Source organism: Nyctereutes procyonoides, unplaced genomic scaffold, assembly GCF_905146905.1.
Source record: "Nyctereutes procyonoides isolate TBG_1078 unplaced genomic scaffold, NYPRO_anot_genome, whole genome shotgun sequence".
Classification (NCBI taxonomy): Eukaryota; Metazoa; Chordata; class Mammalia; order Carnivora; family Canidae; genus Nyctereutes; species Nyctereutes procyonoides.
The window spans coordinates 61,661,966-61,685,798 of NW_026575133.1; the positions used below are offsets into that span (position 1 = coordinate 61,661,966).

At 40.6% G+C, this 23,833-nt stretch overlaps 1 protein-coding gene across 1 annotated transcript in view; it reads right to left on the reverse strand.

Moving 5' to 3' along the window:
* The window catches only part of GALNTL6 (polypeptide N-acetylgalactosaminyltransferase like 6), a 1,153,240-nt gene that overhangs the window by 177,861 nt on the left and 951,546 nt on the right, over positions 1 to 23,833 (reverse strand). The window contains exon 8 of the mRNA XM_055299901.1: positions 23,271 to 23,454. Coding sequence (XP_055155876.1) covers positions 23,271 to 23,454 — 184 coding nt within the window. The remainder of the gene's footprint in view (positions 1 to 23,270; positions 23,455 to 23,833) is intronic.

The window sequence follows — 23,833 nt, forward strand, 5'->3', positions numbered from 1 at the left end:
TAAATAAATAAAATCTTAAAAAAAAAAAGAATCTTTATTCTTCAGGTCTCATCCAAAAAAACTTTTGCTACACATCCAGAAATTATCTTTTCTATTTCAAAATAGGAAAGAGTAGTATTTCTTTGATTAGAAGTTTTAAATTTTCTGATGTTTAGACCATTCTCTGTGCCTCAAAGGTAATTCAACATTTTGAAATAGGTATTGTATTTTCAGGATTTGCTAAGCATGGTAAAACTTCCATTTGATGCTTTGATTGTATCTCCTATGTGGACTAGATGTATATCAATTCTGAAGTCCACAAACTACCTTAAGAATGATGCAAATCTATCAGAACACAGCATCTTAAAAAAACTGGATTGAGATAGTTTTTCAAAAATAAATTTGAGTAATACCTCAGATATGAAACACATGCACACTTCGCTGTCTTCCTTACTGTATTCTGTGCCTCTACAATGGCTCAGAAGAGAATCAAGGCTCTAAGAACATGATAGAATTATTTTTTCAGCTATCCAGCTCTTAGCAGAAAGTCATAGTATCATAGTACCAGACAATACAGGCATAGTATCTTAGAATTCTATGCAGGTACTGGCATAATATAATTTTAATATCATCTGAGAATTAGATTAGCAACCTCTATAGTAGTCTTCAATATTTAATCCTTCATGAAGTATCAGGCATCATCACTCTGGCCATGACTGTGCTACAGCTGCTATGTCTCAGCTTAGACCTGTGACCTTAGAGTGTTGCCCACAGGGTATGTGTTGCAGACTTCCCACATCAGTGCATTCACACCTTTTTCTCAAAGCCAAAATAAACCTTCATTTGTAATATTCTCTCTATTATGACCTATCTGGCCAATCTGCAGTGACTCTCTCAAAATGAAAAAAGCCAGTTGGTCTTTCTTAGCATGTATAGTGAAACAAACTCTAAATGAGTGAAGTTTTCCTCCACCAATTAACAGATTTTCTTGTTGGATTTCACATTCTTCTCTTCCTCCTCTCCTCCTACACTGATTTATTCCTTCTGGTGAGGAGTTAACTTGATTTCCTATAAATTTCTCTAAATCCCAAATTTAATGAATACTTTTTATTATAATCAGGCTGGCAAAGAATATTTTTCAAAGGCATAAACAGGATTTTAGTAGAGCCTTTGGTGGCTATAGGAGTTATTTATATACATTGGAAGAAAATATTGTAAGCAGGGAGGAGGGAGATATGAGAAAAAGCCAGGGATTTCTAAACTGTTGTGCCTAATTTTTGTATTCAAAACTGCCTCTCTTCCCAGAAAATTATACTTTTAAAAATTGTATTTTATTCTCCTTACAAACCAGGACTTTAGCTGTAAGCAAAAGAAACTTGGAAATTTTTGTTAAAAGAATCTCAGGTGGCTCAATAGAATTGTCCAGGTGTAGAAAACAGAAGAACAGAGTTTAGTTGTGACCAAGACCCAGCTCCCTGACAGGAACAGCTGCACTGTAGGACAGCAACTGGGGCTACACTCCCATGATCACACCACTGCTTGTTGGATGTTGCCCCCTGGACACTTGCTGCCAGGTTGCCAAGCTCCTGACTTCACTGCCACCATGAATAATCTTTGGTCTCTAAGCCTATGACCCATTATTTCAAGATTCAAAAAAAAAATGTGATTGACCCCAATCAGATCATAGTAACACTATGGGAAGTGGGAGGAGAGGATGCAGAACTCAGGGCTTTCTCCTCCACCCCTACTGGTCCCCTGCTCCCCACTTGGAGATTTCCAACTATAGGAAGTGTGTTTCCATGCTGCACAAACACATCCTGACAAATATCTACTAGGTCAAGTTCCTGTCTTGGAGGCATTCCTGGCAGTAGTTGATACAGAATTAATTAATAATAAAGTGCAGATGCACTGAGATACATTAGCCTTGCACTCAATTCTGGTGTCAACATTGGCCCTTAGAATCCATTTAAAACTACAGTATCAAGAAGAGTGCTTTTTTTTTAAAGATTTTTATTTATGTAATTATTTTAGAGAGAGAGGGGGGGGGAGCGATTGTGAGAGAGTAGGTATAGGGCAAGGGGCAACAGAGAGGGAGAGAGAGCATCCCAAACAGACTCTGCACTAAGCATGGATCCCCAGTCCCATGACCCTGAAATCATGACCAGAGCTCCAATCAAGAGTCTGATGCTTAATCGACTGAGCTACCTAGGTGCCTCTCAAGAAGAGTTTTGATAATGAAAATAATTATGGAGGGGAATACACTTAGTGTTTCTTGTTATTTTGAGTTACTAAGGCCCATGAAGTTTGGTTATTCAATCAGCTGATTGGCCTTTATGTATTTCTATTTCTCTAGCTGTCAGTAATCCAGCAATTCTTTGCTTAGAATTGCCTTTATCAGAATTAGGACAGGAAGAGTTAAATTTCACAGTGAGAGAATGCTGCTCCTTGTTGGTAGTGTGGGCAGGAACTTTGAGTCCAAGTTAAAAATGTAGGTTTTTGGTTTTTTTTATTTTACTCTAATCTTTCATAGATTTATCACCCAATGAATATTTATGAAGTGCCTTCCCTGTGTATGTAGAGAAATATTCTTTGAGGTTTTTTTTTTTCCTTTGAGGTTTTTCTTTTCTATCTAGTGACCCTTATTTTTGTATTTACTCATCTGCTTTTCCTCACTTTTTCATAATATTTTCTTCACTTTGGTATTTTGGGTAAAACAATACAAACACAACAATAACTAGATTGTCAAAGTTACAAATGGCATGGAAAAAGCATCAGTTTATGATCTGCTCTATGTATTCAAAGCACTTGGTTTGGCAACATGGGGACATAGAGATGATGAAATGTGATCCTGGATCAGAAAAGTTTTGATACTTGAAATTGAAGCAATTCTTTACAATAAGTTATTTTCAAGGACAAAAATTAGAAAGGTAGGCACTCCAAACCTACCCACCTCATAATTCTGCATAAAGGTGGTTGGGCTGCACCCCTTGCAAATATCTCATTTATTGCCTTCGGCATTTGTACTCTAGATAGTAGGGCTATTGGAAGATTTTATACTCTTCCTATGAAAATCAAATGTAGAATAGGTTAGAGGTTTCTTTCCTTTTTTTTTTTTTTTTGTTCATGTTTTGATGATTGGTAAAAGTCTTTTTCACAAGGGTAACTTTCCCTAAGTAAAGTAATCAAGGCACATGATTTGTTAATTGATGCACAGGGAAGTGCTTTAATGAATTATTGAAGTTCTTGGCTCAGGTGTTGTCTCCCAGGGACAGAATACAGAATTACTGCTTAGCAATTAGATCGTCAATGTGCCTTACCCAGTTGACCATAATTAAAATAATTTTATTCTTGGTTTGATATTGGGAATTAAAACTCACACCTCAGTTACCTGGTAAAAGAGTTTCAAGGCTAATGGCATGAGACATGAGAATTTTAAAATGCCAACCTATGTTCTTCCTCTGAATATAGAATTCCTCAATCATTCATGTCTGATTAAAATTGTATTTGACTAATTGATAATGACTTTTCAATTAGGTGAAAGCATATTTTATTTAGAAATTACATTTATTTACATTGATTTTTCTCCTCTTCAGGATGTCTGGGCTTCTGTATCTAATTTGACCGAACTGCCACAACTCATAGGAAGCCTTTGCAAGGGTAACTGACAGTCATTTCCCAAACACAGGCCGATATAATCAGGCCTAAGAGAAGGCACAGCATAAAGTCACAGTTTTATTTTTGAAGAATACTTCAGAAACTTCCCCAGTCTCTGTAAGAATACCCAGAGAGTATTGGGTGTGAGCAAGGGAAATGAAAACTGACAGCTTGTGAGATCATGATTGGTGTCTCTGGTTGCGGTGGTCACAAACATTTCTCCAGGTGAGGGGAAATTTATCACAAGCAACATCCATGCCAATGCCTTCTCTTTTCCGTCCATCATTGCAGAAATACTGAAAGGCTATGTTAAATGAAGCGGGGTAGCCTCCCATTGTCTACCTGGTAGCCAGGAGCTGGAGTAGAGACTTTCTCTCATTCTTTTGGGGGCTGGAGGAGGAAGACAGTTGTTTTTTGCCCTTGGCATTGCTGGGCAGGAGAGGTGACTCCATTATTCCCAAGGGAATGGTGGCCCCCAACTGCCAAGGCCTCATTATCAGGTAGAGTTGACTCATCATTAGCCTAGTTGAGCTTGGGGGAGTCAGCAGAGCATAGCTTGCCCGTGATTTCTGTAGAAGTCATATATTCATGGAATCATATATTCATGGAGGCAAGTCTATTCAGGAAAGTCATGATCAATTCTGTCTACCTTACCTTGAACTCATCTCTTCCTCTCATTTCTTCTATTTCTAGAGCCACAGGCATAATTTTGTCTCTCATTACACTGCCTTCACCTCTTGGTCAATCCAAGGACATTCAGTTTCTTTCGACTCCAACTATCCTGGACTCTGTACCCTGTCTCCGGAGTGATTTTCCTAAAAACATAGATAGGATAGCACAGTCTGCTGCTCAAAAACCTCCTGTGGGTTTTATTTAAAGAATAAAATCCGAAGTTTTAAGATTAGATTTAAACGTACCATATGTGGACTCCACACTATGATTTTGGTTTTAGCACTGACAATTCCCCATGCAGATAACACTCGGATCTTACTGGGCCACTGATCTTTGTGTAGACCTGTCTCCATGACTCTACTCATGATATTGCCTACTGCTAGCCTGGCTTCATCTTCCTTCTCCACCTTTTCAAGATTCCTTAGTCCTCCAAGGCCCAAATCAAGCATCAGCAATCCCCAGCTGGAGTTTTCTAGCACCAGGTTATGTGAGGTAGTTGTCATCACATATTATTTTGTGAGTAATCAATCCTTCTCCCACCTGCTCACTCTGCTGTAAATTCTTTTACCCAGAGAAAAGCCTTTCACTACATAATTAAAGATGAAACGCAGCACAGACAGTTTATCGATCAGTGTGAACTTGGTATGAGCAATCAGGAAACCTCTTTATGACAGCTCTCAAGCACTTTTTGCCAGGTCATCCTCCCTGTCCTTCCCTGACATCTTGAGCACATCCCAGATCTTTGGCTATAGATATCTTCAGGCAGTTTCTTTTTCAGGTGGAAAAAAAAAAAATCTTCATTCAATCAGAAATAAAAGCTTCAATTTTTCATTCATTTTAAAGCTTCTCCTTTCCATTTATTCATTTAAAGATTTTATTTATTTACTCATGACAGGCACAGAGAGAGAGGCAGAGGGAGAAGCAGGCTCCCCACGGGGAGCCCGATGCAGGACTCGATCGCAGGATCCTGGTATCACACCCTGAACCAAAGGTAGATGCTCAACTGCTGAGCCACCCAGGTGCCCCAAGCTTCTCCCTTCTTCACCCTCCACACGGGTCTCACTGGCGGCTCTGGAGCAGGCCATGAAGAAGGCATTATACTTCCTGTTCCACCTTTCTCTTCACTTTGCTTCTGGCTCTTCCAGGGCTGGACAAGAAAGGGTCACAGCAAAAGGGCCAATGGCCCTGTCCAGCTGGTATGTAATTGGTACTTTCTGTAGGTTTCTTATTTGCTGGGTTCCTTCTGCCATGGTAGGGGCCCAAACACGGGCCCTTTCGCAGATGCATGTGCATGTTTGTGTTCATGTGTGTGTGCGTGTAGGGGGTGTTACTCATGAGGACGAGGGTGCTCTGCTACCGATGCCAGGCTGAGCTCTTGGGACCACCTCCCTTAACTCCTGCCTTGGAAGTGCAGCCCACTCTTTCTTTTCGTGGCAGGCATTTTTCTCGGAGAGACTTTCAAAGGAATTGTAAGCCTGCTTCTTTATCCATATAACCCATGTGAGATCTCCCGATCCTTGTCCTGACAAATGGCAAAAGTAGCAAAAGCACAGGCTTGTCCCTTCTCACCCTGCTATCACAGGCAGCTCCATCTGCCCTCCAGCCACTGCACAGCTCCACGCAACACCAGACACCAGCCTGTCTTTACGTGTGCCTCTATGCTCCCGGGCCAAGTGACACTCTCCTGGAAATGCTTTCACTGTCTAATCCAGAGGTAACCCAGAGGGGGCAGATGCTTTTCTATAACCCGGCACGATCTAAGAGAGGGTAATACCTTTCCTCAAAGCCTTCAAGGGGTCCCCTGCGGTCCTTTTCTCTTAAGTTGGGGGCTGGAAAAGCAGACTCTTCCCATCTCTCATAGATATTTAGCATCTCTCTGTGGCAAGAACAAGCTTTTTTGATCCACTGATAAGTAAACAAAGTCTCCAGTTTTGAGGCTTTAACTATAATTCCAAGATAGCAGAAAAGTCCTTTATAACATTCTGTTACTGCTGAATGGGCTATTGGAGCTCTTCTTCAGGGGAGAGAATGACTATACACTAATTCTAAATGACAGTACCTGGTCAACTCAATCCTTCTGACTCATCTTGATGTGGCTCAAGTGTGAGAGAATGAGGAGCCTAGGGCCAGGGAGGCAGGGGATGAAAGCCAGGAGGACAGGGGCTGCTGAATGCAATTCTCAGACCACGATGGCAGATTTCATCTGTTCCAGTGTCCTTAGCCTATTGTGTCTGGAACACAGATGAGTGACAAGAAAAGATGCCTCCTCTAGTTTCTCTTCAACTTAAGGTTTCTCTGGTACCTAGTGACAGCGGTGTCTTCAGAATGACAAATGGGCATCATGACATGACAAATGATAATTTCTCCCTTAAATTACGGTTTTCCTACAAACTGTGAACCTAGGATTTCCAGAATATGAAGAAGAGGAAATGTTGGGCATTTCACATTTTTAAAAATCCACCTATTGATGAACTTGATACAATATCCAGCTTAGAACCTGATTATGCAGCATAACAAACATTTGTTACTGTGTCAGTCCAGAAGAACACCCCTGGCCTAATGAGTAACACCCTACCACACACAAGCACACACGCGGTTCTGTGAGGCTGCCAATCCTCTCTGCCAGCAATGCTTGGGTCAGGAGCAACCATGATCCAGGCTGGGACAAGTCATGTCTTTTGTAAGGTGGTGAGATAAGCCCTATCTGTGGCTACCGTTCCCTGGTGTCTGGCAGCCTGGGAAATTGAAGCCACATGGAGGAGAGAAGCAGAGACCAGAGACAGAAGTGAGTCCAGATGGTGTTCAAGCCCCGGGTCGAGCTATTGTAGAAGTGAGACACTTGCCTTTCCCACAACTGGGATTTATGGGTTCATGGAGTCCCCTTTCTACTGAGACTGGTCTGAGCAGAGTTTTGGTCACTTGGAATGGAAAGGTCCTGAGCTAAGCACACAGGTTGCCAAGTTGGTTAGAAGGTAACTTTGGAAGCAGCCCAAAGTTTCCTGGTTTTGAGCAACATATTTCACCATCTAAATCTTTGGTTTTCTTTTTAGAACACTTGTTAAGTAGCATTTCTCATGGATGGAAAAAGCTTCGAGTTTAAAGTTCTGGGTTATGCTTCTGTTGACCGTGTGACTTTGAACAAGACATTAATTACCTCTTTCCTTGCATGTAAAGTGGATATTGTAACACATATGAAATTATTTTGTAAACTGTAAATGGCTAGGCAAATGTAAAGCGTCATTATTAATAGTAGCAACCATACTTTGAATATTATTTTTAAGTAGTATCATGGCATTTCATTTGGCAGTATTTGAAAAAAAAATCTTGGTGTCTTGAGGAAGACACCTACAGAATCATACATATCCTCTCTATATCTCCTAATGAGTTCAGAGGGATTCACTTGGGTAATCAAGCATCCAGGTTCTAGAAGTAAAAGGTACCTTTAGAGATGCATATTTTAGTATGGATTAGTTTAAACAACAAAAAAATTTAACATCAAATACCCTGATTAGTGTTATCATATTATTATTATGATTTTATTTATTTATTCATGAGAGACACAGAGAGACAGGCAGAGACACAGGCAGAGGGAGAAACAGGCTCCCTGCAGGGAGTCCGATGTGGGATTCGATCCCAGGAGCCCGGGATCACACTGTAAGCTGAAGGCAGATGCTTAACCACTGAGCCACCCAGGTGCCCCAGTGTTATCATATTAAAGGAATGGGAATTTTCATGGAAGAGGAGAAAGGTGAACCTGTACTGAAGTAATAGACCTTTGATGAGTGGCACAGGCTGGGTGCTTCAAGGAACACTTGGGGTTTCCTCAGCCAGGGTATAGGCGGTTATTTGGCAGGTGTGGGAATGAAGAAATAGGATGTGGGAGAGGAATAGGGAATAGGAAGTGCTTCCTTAACATCCCAGCTAAGGGGTGATCTTATCCTCTCTCCTTGAAGAGATCTGATAAGGTATGGTTTCTATGGAAACAAGGCCGAGACAAAGTCCCACTCTCAGCACCCACCCACACCATCACCCAGCGCTGGGAGCAGAACTGGTAGGATGGAAGCACATCACGGAGAGGCCGTTGTCTAATCCTGGGTCTGAGTTACACGCTGGCTGAGGAGGCCAGCCTCCCACGGACTGGCCCGGAGTTAGTTCTGCTCAGCAAATGTAGACTCTTCAGAGAGGCATTTTTAAGCCTGTTTCTTAGAGTCACACTTCTTTGTGGAGAATGGTAGTAATTTAAGCTTTATCACAGATACAGACCATTAAATCGGGGTTTGTAACTGGTAGAGATAGTAAAAAATGTTAAACTAAAAAGCCCTTTAGAGCCTCAAAAGCATTAGGATAGTCCAATTTAAAATATTTCAGCAAGCTAGTGATACAGGAAAGGCACATCAGTGGAACTTTATTCGATCTTTGTTTAAAATCCCAGGTTCACGTTGTTGAAGACCCGGGAGCAAATAATGAACTTCCCACTATTCCCACACAGTGAAACAGGCGGATTTTAGCATTACTGCTTTTGTGTTGTAGAGAAATACTGAGGCATCTGGGAGTCGCTCTGCTATGCTGGAGTGGTATCAGATCTAGATGTGAATCCCGCTGCTGCCACTTAATTGTGTGACCCTGAGCAAGTCACTCAACTTGCACAAGCCACCATTTTCTTGTCAGTTAAATGAAGATGATAAGAATTATTAGCTAAAAGACTGTTGTGAGGTCTAAGATAAAAAAAAAAATCTAGGCCATTAACTGGCCATTACTGAAGAACTGGCTCAACAGATGACAAAAGCCATTTTTGTAGTGATGATTAATAACTTTTTAAATCTTTGCTTGGGTTTTCCTAGGAGTCCTATAGTTTGGGAGATGGGATATAGTAACATTTCCTCTGATAGGTATATCCTCATTCAGAGGCGAACAGTTTCTTGGAGACAACCTCACATCACTTTAGACTTTTCTTTTGTGCTCAGAATTGTACCTCAGTGCAATGGCTTTAGGACCTCAGCAACCATCAAGGTCAATATTCTTGTGTTTTATTGATCAGGTCTAGACAAGTAATTTTCAGAGATTACAAATTAAGGAAATGGCCAACCTGAGGTCTGGCCATGCTTAAAGCCTGTGATGGCTCCTCTTGGCCCTTCATGACTGACTGGAGTCTGTCCCTCCTCTTTCCATCTGTTTCTCCCTAGTGCTTTTCAGTGTCCTTTCTGGGGAAGTCTGTTGTTCTCCTGCTTTCCCTAACTCTTTCCTACCACCTTCTTCTTTGGGCGCTGATCTTTCAGAGGTGCCACTCGGAGCTTACCCCCTCTGATTTTTCTTGGCCCCCGTCCCTTTTGGCAGATAAACTCCAAGTAGTTGGCACAAGCATCCACTTTAGGATGAATCACCATGCTTGCAGGTGTTTGTTTATGTCCCTGTCTTCATCAGGGGACAGACAGGGAGAGCAGAGACAAGGCTTCAATTTTCTCTTATCACGCTGGAGTTCTAGATCAACTGCAGCCCCCAGGCTTGCACAGCAGATTCTCGTTAATCATATGGCAAATCAATGAACCCAGGCCTTTTGATTCACAGTCTTGTTTTCTAACTCTCATGCCAGCTGTTTATCTCTGGGATCTACCTTTTTTCTGTCCCTCTGTTCTTTCAGGAGAACTCTGTGAGACGAGATAATCAGAAAGATTTTGTCACCTGTAAATAATGCCACAATGTGGCTGCCTGATGATTTTACAATCAGGGTTTATTTTATCTTTCTTCAACTTGGGACACTTTACACATTCGGCCTGGAGGTTATGTGTCTTGATTTGTGGGGTGCAGTACCTTTAATTTAAGAGTCAAAAGTTCCTTTACAAAGCCCTGGATTTTGACCTTTCCTTGAGGCTTTTAAAACAATTTACCTTTCTTTCCAGCAGGTGGCAGCATAACACAAACAATAACCTGTGCCAACTGCAGTTTTGACTATTTTAGGCTCACTTTAGCATTACAGCTACGGGAGTCTCATTCTGGTTTAGATTTCTACAATAATTTCAAATTGAAAAGATAGGATGTTTCTAAAGATTTGATCTATCAGTCGTCTTTTCAATGCCAATCATTCTTATATATTTTCTCAGTTAGGAAAATTTAGCCTTCATTATACAAGAATTCCTTTATATTTTGCACTTGAAAATATAAACCAAAAGAGGATCTTTAGTTAAAATTCTCTCTTAACCATTTTATTAAATGAGTAGTCTTAATAAATATCTTGTCTCTATATTTAACTCACTATATCACCTTAGTTAAGGTCAAATTATCTGGGTTATTGATGTCTAATGGTCTTTCTGTGGAATTTATTTGAATGTGTGTAAGAAGTTCTGGACTTACATAATCTTTACTGGAGCATGTGTCTTTCAAGGAGTTGTTTCAGCCTCCCAAAGTTAGTTGATTTTTTAGGCTCAGCATAGTTTATGGAATTAGATTTCTTTAATTTAGTTTCTCAGAGTTGTTTAGTTATCCAGAACTTCTACGGAATTTTTAAAATAAAACTGTTAAAAAATATTCATCAGACCAAAGTATTCCCGTAAATACTTTCTACTCATTTCTTCACCCAACAAATACTCATTTAGCACCTCTCACTATCAGCAACTACTGTGTGAAGTGGTTAAGGACACAGCCAGATGCATAGACATGCTCTTTGCTGACCTTGTGGACAGAGCCCTGTTTCTCTCCTTCTCTCCATCTGTTCTCCCTGCTTCCACAATGCTTTTGGTTGGGTGGTAGATCTCTGCATTCGCCTCTCTTATCTTGTAACTTTTCTTCCCTACGTTTCATCTAATACACATACAGAGGAAGACATTGTGAAGACACGTAGGAGAACATCACTGAAGTTGGAGGATTGGCATGATATGTCCCCAAGACAAGGAATGCAGGAGGCTACTGGAAGCTAGAAGAGGGGTCCTGGACCAACACGAGGCAGCTTATTAGCATGAATGGGTGGTATGATGTGGTTAGTTAGATTTGGGGCATGAGATAGGGCCTTCTAGGTCCCCGTAGCCTATATATGTGTGGAGGACAGCCAGATGTTCTTCTTGTCTGTCTGGGAAAGGGCCAAGAGGTACATAAATGAGACTTGAAATCCAGAACAGCTGACAAGATAGACACGATGAAGGGAAAGAACCCATCTCTGAGGTTTGGGGCTGAACGAACCAAAGCTAGGGATCAGTTAGAGCATGCAACTGGGTCTCCAGGACTAGTATTTAATGAAATCTTAGAACTTAGATAAGGCCAAGTCAAAGGGAGGGTGGTCATACCATGCCAAGAGACAAGACAGAGATGTGACAGCAGTGGACACTGTAGCAAGGTATTCAGTGAGGACAAAGGCCTCTTTTTAAAGATCTGCTACATGCAATCTGAATCCAGAGGAAGCTGGCAAAAAATACAAAACTTTAGAGAGCCCATGTCCCCTATCATGACAATCCCTAGTCCCAGGATGCCATCCCAGGGAGAAGGAGACTAGAAGAAATCTGAGCTGAGCAATTTGGAAAGAAAAACAATCCTCATATGGACTTAGATTTTGGATGGACTGGGTCTGAATTGAGAATTGACTGGGAACTACCTGAAAGAGACCAAATTCTGGATCAGAAGGTATCTTCTTGGTGAGATCAAGGGCTCACTGCTGTCCAGTGACCTCAGACCCAGTAAGGAGAGACCATGCTCTGAACAACTTTGAATGTTTCCCCCCGACGGGATGGGTCACCCCTGAGGCTAAGAGATGTACCCCCTACAAACCTCTTATAAACTATGTACGGGAGTTTGCATTTTTCTTTTTACAAAGCATTCCAAGCCTGCTTCTAAGGCCTGTGACATCTCCTTTGATCCCCATCTGTGGCTTGGAGTTTATGCTTCAACCTGAGGGGTGCCCAAAGGATGGCTATTTTTGTGGATGGAATAACACATGTGGGCTTCAGCCCGTATGTCCCCACAGGCTGTCAAGATGCAGGCAGAACAAGCTGAATGAGAAAGAGGTCAGCCACGTGCGGCTATATGGCCGCAGACTGCTGTAACAACCCGTAGAACTTCACAGAGGAATTCTACACACATCTGGCCCTCCAGGTTGATTTGTGGGTTTATTTATCAAGATAGTAGGATAGAACAAAATTCAGTAGGGTGCTAGTTTGATGCATAACTTCTAAACGTTTAGACATAAGCCACCTAGGCCTTTGCTTGTACTCTTGGCCTGGGCCCTGCATGTGCCAGGAGCAGACCTGCTCACTCTCATGGAAGCAGGGCTCGGCAGCTCTGTTGGGTTCCGTTATAGAGATGAAGGTTACACTTTCCTGCATTTGAGTTGTGACTGTATGTTCGAGACCTGTCCTATAAGCTAGAATTATTGTCCAGATGCTGATTTTTATTACTATACAAAATACAAATTTAATTCTTGGGGTGGTGTTAACCAAATGAAAAATACTTGGCAGGTCTGTTTTCTTCTCTAACTTTTAAACTTGTGGAGTTGGAGAGAGATAGGATGTCTATTGCCTGCTCCCACGTTGGCATTATGGAAGCATGGACCCCAACTTACTCTTGCTGGTCACACCCTGCCTTGCCCTTCACTGTTAGCTTCCACTTACGTCATTCAGGCCAGCTTCCTCTTTTCTGGCTAATGATGAAATTCTTTTTTAGGGGGTCTCATTTAACTTCTAACTTGTCTTTCTTTGCTCAATTTCTTCCTTTGTGTACCACTTCTGAAAGCCCTGGATAAGTTTTCCTCCCAGGCTGGTGCAGCCTGGAAACTTGTCTGGCCTTGTGAATCTTCTGCTCCACTGCGCTGGTTCAGCTGATTCCATAAGCCAGATTTAGGCCAAGTTCACTCTTTGTCTTCCATTCTTGCTCCCACTGATGGAAGAACAAGCCAAAACGTGGGATGAAGAAATGTAAACAACAGACATCTTGGTGTTGCCACAGAGTTCCATAACTGAAGAGGGTTTGACCTGGAAGGTGTCCTCCAGGTCACTTTTGGGTGAGAGACTATAGCTTGAAGACCTTGGCTCATCACCACCCAGCCAGCATGAGGCCTTCCATCCTGACAGGTGGCTGGGTCACTGCCTTTCCAGTGAGTTATGCTATGTAATCTCCCTTTCTCAAAGTTCATTTTGTCCAATTTTTACTAGCACTCCAAGAAACAAAAACAGACATTCTCTCCTCCTTAACATAGTTCCGGATGGATCTACCCAAGAAATATTAGATTAAAAAAAACCCAAAACCCCCAAACCAAAACCAACCAACCAAACAAAACTCCAAATATTATCCCTGCCATTTGGCATTATGACCATTTTCTGATTATTTCTTCGATGGGAAGAATGATGGTCTTGATTAAAACCAGTGAACATGACCTCCATGAATGTGGCCTCACTCTAGGTACTGCTCCTGGGCAACAAATAGATAATTGGAACACCAAACAATAAAGACCAACTATTTCAGTTACAGGTAAGCAAATAAAATTATATTACTTTTCTAATATGACTCAAGGAGAGTATATGCATTACTCTATTTTATTTTTGCTCTAACTTTCTTAGAGAATTGAGATAGGAATTGCCTCATTTCTGAATCTTTTCAGTTGTATGTATGACTCTGCTCTGAGCACAGTCTCACTGCTGTGGACTGAATATTTGTGTCCCCCCCCCAATTCATATGAAACCTAGCCCCCCAATGCAATGGTGTTTAGAGGCAGGGAGCTTGGGAGGTGATTAGATCATGAGGATGAAGCCCTCATGAATGGGATTAGCACCCTTAAGAAAAAGGCACCAGAAAGCTCCCTTGCCCCTTCTGCTGGAGGAGAGGGATCCCTCCCAACACCACGGTGAACTGGGAAGAGGCCTCCCACCACCACCAAATCTTCCAGTGCCTTGATCTTGGACTTCTCAGTCTCTATAACTGTGAGAACTAAATTTCTGTTGTTTATAAACCACTCAATGTGCGATATTTTGTTTATAGCAACCTGATTGGACTGAGACATTCACTTACCACTGCATGTGATCTGGATGAAGACTACCCACCTCAGAAGACATCAGCAGAGACTCAAAGCCAGGCTTTGTCTCTTTTCTTTTGCTCCTACGATTCATATCTATGCATTCTCTTTGAAAAACAATTTGAAGTGATTTATAAGCAAAACTTATGTAATTGTAATTGTATATATGATGGCAATATAACCATCATAATTATAACATAATCATTGTAAAAATATAAAATAGTAATATAAGATAATAATAGTGATATATATAATGGAATTGGGTTCAGACCGATAGCCCTTGCAGCCAAATGTGTTCTATTTCCATATAGAGAGTTTAGGACTAGAGTTTTTCAGTTGCCTACTGTCCAGCTCTTTGGTCAAGTCATAAACCCTTCTCTCCTCTGATTCTTTGCTCAGGCCCAATGTCATCTCAGCATCATGAAGCCATGGTCATCTGACTCCTGGACACAGATTTTACAATTCATCATTTCTTTCCATATAAACATTCAAGGCTTCCTCTGAACACCCCATGTAAAGATTTATTTTTTACCTAGACCTTCAGATCTGTACCTGTTGTCCAAGCTTGTTATGCTTATCTACCCTCTAAGACCATAATCTTCACCAAGTCCACTGGTCCCTCCAGCCCTGCACTCAAGCATAGCCTTTCTGGCAGCTCCTTCATAGTGCACTGCTCCCATGGGCTGTAGATGTTGCCCAGAATCTAGACAGCCTGAGATTTTTGTTTTTAAATAGGCTCCATGGAGCCCAACATTGGGCTTAACTCACAACTCCTCAGATCAAGACCCAAAGTGAGATCAAGAGTCCAGATGCTTAACCTACTGAGCCACTCAGGCTTTATTAGCTCAAGATCTTATAGACTCTTGGTATTTGTTAGAAATAGAACTGAAAGGTTAATATCATTACTCTATTGAGAATTTGCCTCTTTGTTAAAGATTTTGTTACTTTCTTTATTGTGGTTTTAAAAATGATTGTGTTATTTATAATATGTTATTCCAGGAAGGTCTTCTGCTTCCAGATAGCTTTTCCTAAAGCATTCCTTTACCATCTCTCTTTTTTCTATGTGCAGAACAAAATCCTTCTGAAGATTGGTTTCAACCAGAATGTATTTATTTATTTTTACTTTCTATCACTCCCCTGTAAGAATTTCCATTGTATTCAAATGAGTCTGTGTGGTGAAACCCTATGAATATTGTGTTTAGCAAATACTGTGCCATAGCATTTCCTTAGCTGCTTTTTCTGAAAAGTTCACCTCTTCTTCAAATACACACAGCCTTGTTGGATCATTTCCTCTCCTGAACTTAATATTTATTTCATCCACTCAATAAATACTTACTGAGTGCCTGTTATGAGTGGGAACTAGGTACTAGTGATGCAGGGCTGAATAAATTGAACAAAATAGTCCTCCCTATCCTCACGGAGTTTCCATTCTAGTACCTGTATTAGCAATAAATAGAGCTGAAAAGAGGAGGGGTTGCTTGGAGGAGGAAGTGAAGAAGACAGCAGAGCTGGAGCAAGTATTTCAGCAGGGAAGCCTCAGGTAAGAAAATAAAGCTGACGGTATGCAAGCCTTGAGTCTATATTCCTGTTTGCTAGGAGAGGAGAGAGTTGGGTGATGAAAGAGGGTTCTGTTCAGTTTTGCCACACTCTGGTGTGAGGTTGTCATGGGAAGAATAAGTATGGCTGAACCTTGACTACTAGAAAGGAGGCTGTGACAATACTTTCACAAGTTCATGAAGGTTTTCTCCTCAGGTAAATGCTAGTAGAAGTTTGGTGAGAGACAGCTGGGGTTTCACAAACAGGAGATCTGGTCAGAGTGTAATTATATCACAGAGCATAGAACCCATAAAATAATCCAGATAAGGAGTGAATGCAGGTAGAATCACGTCACATCTTGGGAAGTGGGGGGAAGGACATGGAAAACAGTTATCACACATGAGATGGAAACATGGACTGAGGACACCTGTTTGGGAAGCACAGGAAAGTGGTTCATGGTCAAAAGAATTGGTAAATGGACAACCCATTGTGAGCTCCACAGTTCTTTGACACATAGAAAGCCATTGCTAATTCTTAAGTGGTGCAGGTTTACTGGTAACTGTTGGATGGCCCTGGAGGTCTGGAGGTGATTGGCTGATTCTGCCCGGGGGTGCATGAAATGAGAAATTCAGTCTCAAGTCTGGCGACAAAGGGGCTAACTAACCTGGCAGTAGTGAAGCAAGACCAAGAATAAGAGTTGGAAGTCCAGGGGCACCTGGGTGGTTCAGTGGTTGAGTGTCTGCCTTTGGCTCAGGTTGTAATCCCGGGGTCCTGGGATCAAGTCGTGGGGAGCCTGCTTCTCCTTCTGCCTATGTCTGCCTCTCTCTCTATGTCTCTCATGAATAAATAAATAAAATGTTTAAAAAAAAGAATGGGAAGTCCAAGGTTAAAGAGATTATGTTACCATAGAAAAGGATGGGAGCTAGTTAGAACAGGCTTGGCAAGGTTTGGGTAGAGAAGAGTAGGGTGACCCAGGGTCCCACTGGGACCACAGTCCTGGGCAACTGGTAAACAGGGATAAAAATCTCTCTCAGGATGAAGGACTAAGTTTCACTTCCTTTCAAAATAGTAAGACCTTCTAGGTCTCCTGTCATTAAATAACTCTTCACAGGAGCAATGGTAGAAACAAAAGTTTCAAAAGTCCAAACCCATGCTTAGAAACCAGAAAGAGGGCACCAAAAAGCCAGAGTTGCCTCAAAAACCCTGCAATCTCAAGAGAGCAGGGTAAAGGAAAGAACAGGACTGCACCGCTAGAATAATGGCAGTGATTGTTAAGTTAGGAATTAATTTGCTAATATTTCTCTGGATGCTGAAGATAGAAGAAAATAGTAGGGAGCATCTTCCTTCGGTAAAGATCATTCCCAATGGAGAAGGAGGCAAGGAAATCATTTTCTGGGGAGCAGACCTGAGAAGGGAGAAGTATTCTCGTGATCCATTAGTGAGAATTGTTTATAGTTGGTGATTCCCCCAGAAATCCAGGACTAGGGCAGCCGAAGAGCCCAGAGACAGCAAGCCATGAGGAGGGGTCTTCAGATGGGAGAGACCGGTAATTAACAAGTTTGCTGTGAAACAGTATTTTACTTCCTGTTTAAGAAAAAAAGTCTTCAGTGGGATTTCATTTGGGGCTTTTGAGGAAGATCGATTTTATTCAATGTTTTGATTAGTTTTTAAGACCCTTGAGCCATTTCTGTTCCTTTATTCTCACCCTCTGTAGTTAGGACACCAGTTAGGAATTTGGCAGGATTTTCCCCTAAACATTTTGTCCTTTTGCGGTTGTCAAATATTGAATTAGATCTTGTTATAAACAGATCAGAAGCTGGCATTGTTGACATTTCCCTTCATTAGGAAGAAACTGAAAGCTGACATTTTCAACCTACCAGCTCTAGTTCGGTCTACCGATAAGAACACAGTACGAGCAATGAGGCAATCTGGTTCTTTTCTTGCTCTCATTACAGGCTCACTATGAGACATTAATTGATAAAACTATTTCACTTAATGGGTGCTTAAGTTTCTCTGCAAAGGAGAGGAAAAGTATTGATTACCTCTAGGATTTAAACTCTGAATGAATGAAAGAAAGCATTGATTTGAATCCTATGAGATTGATTAAACCCAAAATTTGAGATCTGAATGAATCAATGAAGATGTCGATTGAAGTCCTGAAGTTGCCTCTTATTAGTTAATTTTTTTCACTGTCTGTTTATTTGCAGAATCGGAAAAATAACAATAGCTACTTTTTCCTGTGCCACAGATATTATAAGGGATCAATTAGATAATGTGATGAAGTGCTTTACATAGTGTGAAACGCTAGACTAATGTTAGGTTTTGTATTGCATATTGCATAGGCTTATTGAGACATGTTATTTGGCTAGATAAATTGTTTTCTGGAATAATGTGAAGTTCAAGCAAGGTTTTGGAAAGCTAAAGTCCTATTTCACTCCTGGAATTCATCACTAGACTAAATTGATGAATGTATTTTTCAACCTAATCCCCTTAAAAGTTTGAGAGTACAATTTTAAAACCTCATTCATAGAGAATTATCTGTTTGGATGTTGAGGCCTGTGGTAGATTGTGGGCATCAATTTGAGTTTTTGAGGAAAGGGGGCAAAGTGTGGAAGCATGCACTTGGAGATCACAGCAAAATTCATGAGAATATTGATTTAGCTTGAGAAGTAGAGTGAAAGAACATTCTCCTACGCAACCAAACAGATGGCCACCTGTTAAAGTGGCCCAATAAGGGCTGAACAGAAAAAAAGGGAAAATGAGCAATATCAGATTCAATTCGCAAGATGAAAGTGGAGAAGACCTTTGAAGTCACCTTTTCTTTCTTTACATCCTATATAGTAAGTTCATGATTTGACCAGTTCCTTTTTCCATGGGGAGACAGTTTTATTCCTTACTAATTTTGATTCAATTCAGGGTGACCAATATTTGATCAAAACCCACGTGGAAAAAGCTTTGAGTAAAAGAGATTATCTTTACTTTCAAATTCTGAGTAAACTAAGGTGCTACTAAATCCCCATTGGAATTTACCCAAGGGATATGTTAACATTTTGAATGTTAATCAAGGCAATCCTTAAAATCTGACAAAACTAGTTGTTTACTCCAGGCAACAAGTAACTTCATTGTCAATTGTTCTCTTCTTTGTATTAATAAAGTGAAGCTTTTGTGCCCACCAAAGTTGAAAGAACCCCTTCTTCTTCCTGCTAGTCAACACAAACCTGACTCCATGGTCTTCTGAGCAGAGCACCAAGTAGATCTCAGCTGTTCTCACACCCTGCTAAGAGCATTACTGCTCATGCCTTGAGGTATTTCTAGGTTAGGAACTGGCCTAGATGAGGAGTCACTGCATTCAAAATGATGTGTCTGTGGACATAGGGGTTTCTGAGACAATAAATGGGCATTTGTAGCCTGTAAAGTTATTCTCCCCTCAGGTGTAGATATCCTTATTCTTTAAATTTTGGAAATTGATGATATATACGGGTAGACAATAGAGAATGTGCATCCTCTCTAATGACCACATATAGGAGTTCCATTCATGATGACTAAAACTCCAAGTTTTAGAAGTCCTTGAGGAATCGTGAAGATCTGCCTGAGGAAGACTGACCGGATGAAGGTAATTTATCTGCAAATCAATGACAGGAGATAGGTGGATTCTGAAAATACAACAAAGTTGAAAATTGAATGGGCTGCTGAATTGATCTTGAGAACTTAGGCAAAAGGAAGCATGATATCTAGGAGTGCAAATTCCCTAGAAATTAACTTTATTTCTATGATTGACAGACTCATACCTTAGGGCCTGAGTCCCTGATAACAATAAATGGACTATTTCATGCTATCCATGTGAACAAGTTGGGGAAATGGGGATGAGACTACAGTAGTAAAGTGAATTGACCTATGTTGAACATTTACATCAATGAGCATGAACTTTCACAGGATTGTGGAGTACCTGAAAGGCATGGAGGTATTGAGCCCAGAAAAGGAAAAGAGGTTCCTTTTTTTTCCCCCTTGGAGGAATAAGCATATCAGCTGTTTTAAAATCCTTTTAACAGCTCTATCAACAAAGAGGAATTAGACATTCCTTGTATCTTAAATAGGACAATTTGGGATTAGGGAAGCGGATTCCCTAGTATAAGGGAAAAAGTTTCTGTCCATTGGTCTAATGGAATGTACCATCTTTTGAGGTAGCAAATACTACTTTCCTCACAAGTCCAAAAAGAGGCCAGTCACCTTTCTTGGACATTGTCTAGTGGTTGCTTATATTAAAGGGAAATCGTATAAGATAATTTCTTCTTGGTCTTTTCTAAACTTTTAGATCCTGAGATAAGATTGGAGAAGTAAGTTAGTGGTCAGAAAGCAAATGAACATCTTCCTCTTTGTCATCATGAACTAAAGGAGCATATTGTGTTTTGTCATGCAGAAAAAGCTTACATTACTAAGTGCCCGAATTATCATATGGCAATAACAATTCTAATTGGATTGAATACATCTGAAAAACATTCTTGTCTTCTGAAAAAAAAAATGCAGTACTCGCTTTTTCTGATGGCTTATATCATGATGTAATGCTTTTAGGAAATTCTTGTTATCCGTGGATTTTATAGAATTTGAACTACGAATATTGTGTTTTCTCTCATATTCTAGGAGCAGTTTGTCTGAAAACCATATCCCTTTGCAAATGTAAATAAATCTTTTCTTGTGTTCCAAGTTATCTGCAAGTTCCCCTTTCCCCTCCTAGGCAGATTGTTGAAGGTCTTGATTCCCATTTTAGGAAGTTGATAGATTTTGAACTCTTTCAACCATGTAACCTATATTGAGGAATGCAGTTTATACCCTGACCCATATATGCATTGTAACTTAAGCCAAATATTTGAGAAATAACACAGATGCATTAGTATAATACCCTGAAATTATCAATTCAGTTCATTAATAATTACTGTTCGTGCCCCACTAATTTCACAGGATTTGCAGATTAAGAAAACCCGCTATTATAGTCAATACAGCCAGAAACTCAATAATGGCAGAATAAATGAGAAAATGAAGATCTTGCCCCTTCGGACATTTGATAAACTTGTTGCAAAAAGATAAAGTTTGCACATATATTGCATGGAAAGTCCTGGGGCTTGAGATGCATTTTCATATTCCTCTTCACTTTCTTTCTTCTTGTCTTTTTAGCCTCCTCTCCCCGCCTCCCATAGAAAATCACACACCCCTTGTAGAAGCCACTTGAAGCATGAAAGTCCATGAGAGAGATATTTATATAGACTGCGTTCACTCTGTGTATCTTAAAGCTTTGCAACTAGAGAAGCAAGTTTTAGCCTAAAGCACGTCTGCCTGTTTATGAACACATACAGGTGACTATGGAGATAATGGAATTGCTGATACACTGTTCATAGCTGCTTGGGTAACCATTCTTTTATTATCAGAAAGGCAAATGCAATTTTTAAGATCAAAGTGGACATCTCTTGGAAGCTACATTTATTACAAAAGGCTAAAGTGTCCACATTCCTAGGAATCAAAGGGACTTAAAAACCAGAAAAGCAGTAGTATTCAAGAGACAAATGCAATCTTTGACGGAAAGCATCTGCCGAAGTAGGTGACAGGAACAAGAGGTAATTTAATTCTGAAAGTCACCAACTCTGCAAGCTCTGGGGTTAAGCAAGGTGCCTGATAGGGTGATAGCCACAGCCAGGGTCTGCCTGACAAAACATTTCAACTGTCAGTGCAGGGACTGAGTATACTTTCATAATTTTCCCCAACTCAGATTCCCTTGGTAGGCATTGTGAACCAGTTTCTGGCCAAAGCAGGAGCCCCACTCAGCTACTGCAGTGGAATCAAAGTAAAAGGTAATTATAAGCCAGTCACTATTAGAGTATTTGGAAAATCATCTTCAGTGAATACTAGCCCTGAAACATGGCAGCCTCAGGGAGCAGAAATCAGACTATGGTTTTCCCCAGTCAGCTGCCATCCAATGGCAGTTTCACCATATTTAGGGTCCTGTAGTATCCTCCTCCAAACCTCAACCTGGCTTTAAATCCTTCCCATAAGCTCTGTTGCCAAGGTTTTTGGATGGCTAACTTCAGGAAAGCCCAATGAACATCTCTCCAGCCCTCTTCAAATGCTTACTGGAAACTCCATCTCTAAAGACCTTTTCTAGTAGTTTTGAATGTCCTTGAAATCTTGGCCAAAGCATTTGAAAGAGAAACAATGGGAGTTTATAATTTCTTCTCAAAAAACTCTCCAGCAATTTCAGAGTATGATGAGGCCTTCAGAAATTCTGGATACTTGATAGGCGTGCTTCATATTACAAAAGAAATCATTTATGTCTCCCTTTCTATCAGGCTACTGTTTTCAGAAATCCCCTCAGCTTTCCTGAGAGTTTATCTCTCTAGAGACTAGAATTGCAAGAAACATTTTCCCGATGTTTATAATTTATTTTTTGTAGTTTAAAGGGTTAATGTTACAGAAGTGGTTTTTATGCTTGGGAGCTTCTCCACCGAAACTGTTACTGGCCATATTATTAATGAAAAGACAATATTGATTTTAACACATTTTAAACAGACCTTTAGAAAGTATGCAAAGGTTCAATCACAGACATTTTTCTTGTCCTGAGAAAACATATATAACAGTTTTAAAGTTGTGACAATTTTAATATGATCGAAAGGGTACAGTCTGAGAAATAGATCATAGTATGCCTTGGGCAGTCTCTGGGCTAACTTTTGAACAAAGTTAACCATTCACCATTTATGGTCCTAAGAGTTGGCCAAAGTAAGACAAATATATATATATATTTTTCTTTTTCTTGACATGCATAATTCTCATGTCCACACTGGAAAAAAAAGGACTTAACTTTGTAGAAACCAATAGATTATTGGAGATTCTTATCTATATAGAACTTAAATTAATGGCAGGTTATCAATGATTACATTGGATATATCATTTTGATCGAATTGCCCAAGTTTAAGGTATGAGAGCACCTACTCAAAAGGACTGCTTTCCCTTTTAATTCCCAACAGAGTGTAAACAGAGGCTTAAACACTGCTGCGTATTTATATAATTTTCCAATAAACATGAAGTAAAATAGTTAATTTAAATGATTCTTTAGGGAAAAGGCAAAAGAATAGAACTGAAGAGAAGGAGAGGATTCTGGGAGAGTATCTACATAGGGAATACGCATTTTCAGTGAACTCTGCATTTTCCTGAGTCTCATAGAGGCACACTTCGTCTGATGCCTAGCAAAGTTTGACAAGGGGTGATCCATGTATTCAGCGCAGCTTGTAATTTGCTACAACTTGTAGGTCTGACTTTTCTCCAAGGTGTGGATATTGTCGCCACCTGTTTTCATCCATTTTATTAGAGATAATTGTCCTCACAGGTATCAAGTTGACATGTCTGAAATGGATTACCTGCCCTCTCTCCCATGGCCCCTCCCTCAGCCACTACTCACTCAAAAGGGTCGCTGGGATCTGCCCTCTGGAGCTCTGGAGGGATGGGGATTCTTTTGTAGTACATTTCCCAGTCGAAGGCGCCTCGCATGGCATCCCCAGCTTGTGCCTCATACCCAAAATGATTGTGGTCAATGACATCGATCATGGGGCACACGATGGTTTTGTGGTTTAGTGCAATTTGGTCTGAAAAATGAAAGCACAAAATAGGAAATGACATGCCTGCTTAGGCCATCTATCATTTTTCAGCAAAGAGAATCCTACAGATCCTTCCTAATGCAGGGATGATGTTTGTAGCCTGGCTTCCTGTTGTTAGAGCACTTTGTGAAATCTGTTCCAAGCCTGGATTTAACATGATGGGACAGTGATTAGGTACAATTAGCGCTGTTGTATTTTCCTTTAAGAAAGTTATGTCCCAGAGAGACTTGCAGAAGTCCATTTAGCGCTACCTCTGTCACATTTTTGCTCTGACCTGTCCCCAATCTGTCATTTTATAGTGCATCCAATATGTGTGGAGTATAAACAGTACTTGTGTTCCTTCAAGCATATAGCAGGAGCTTCTGAG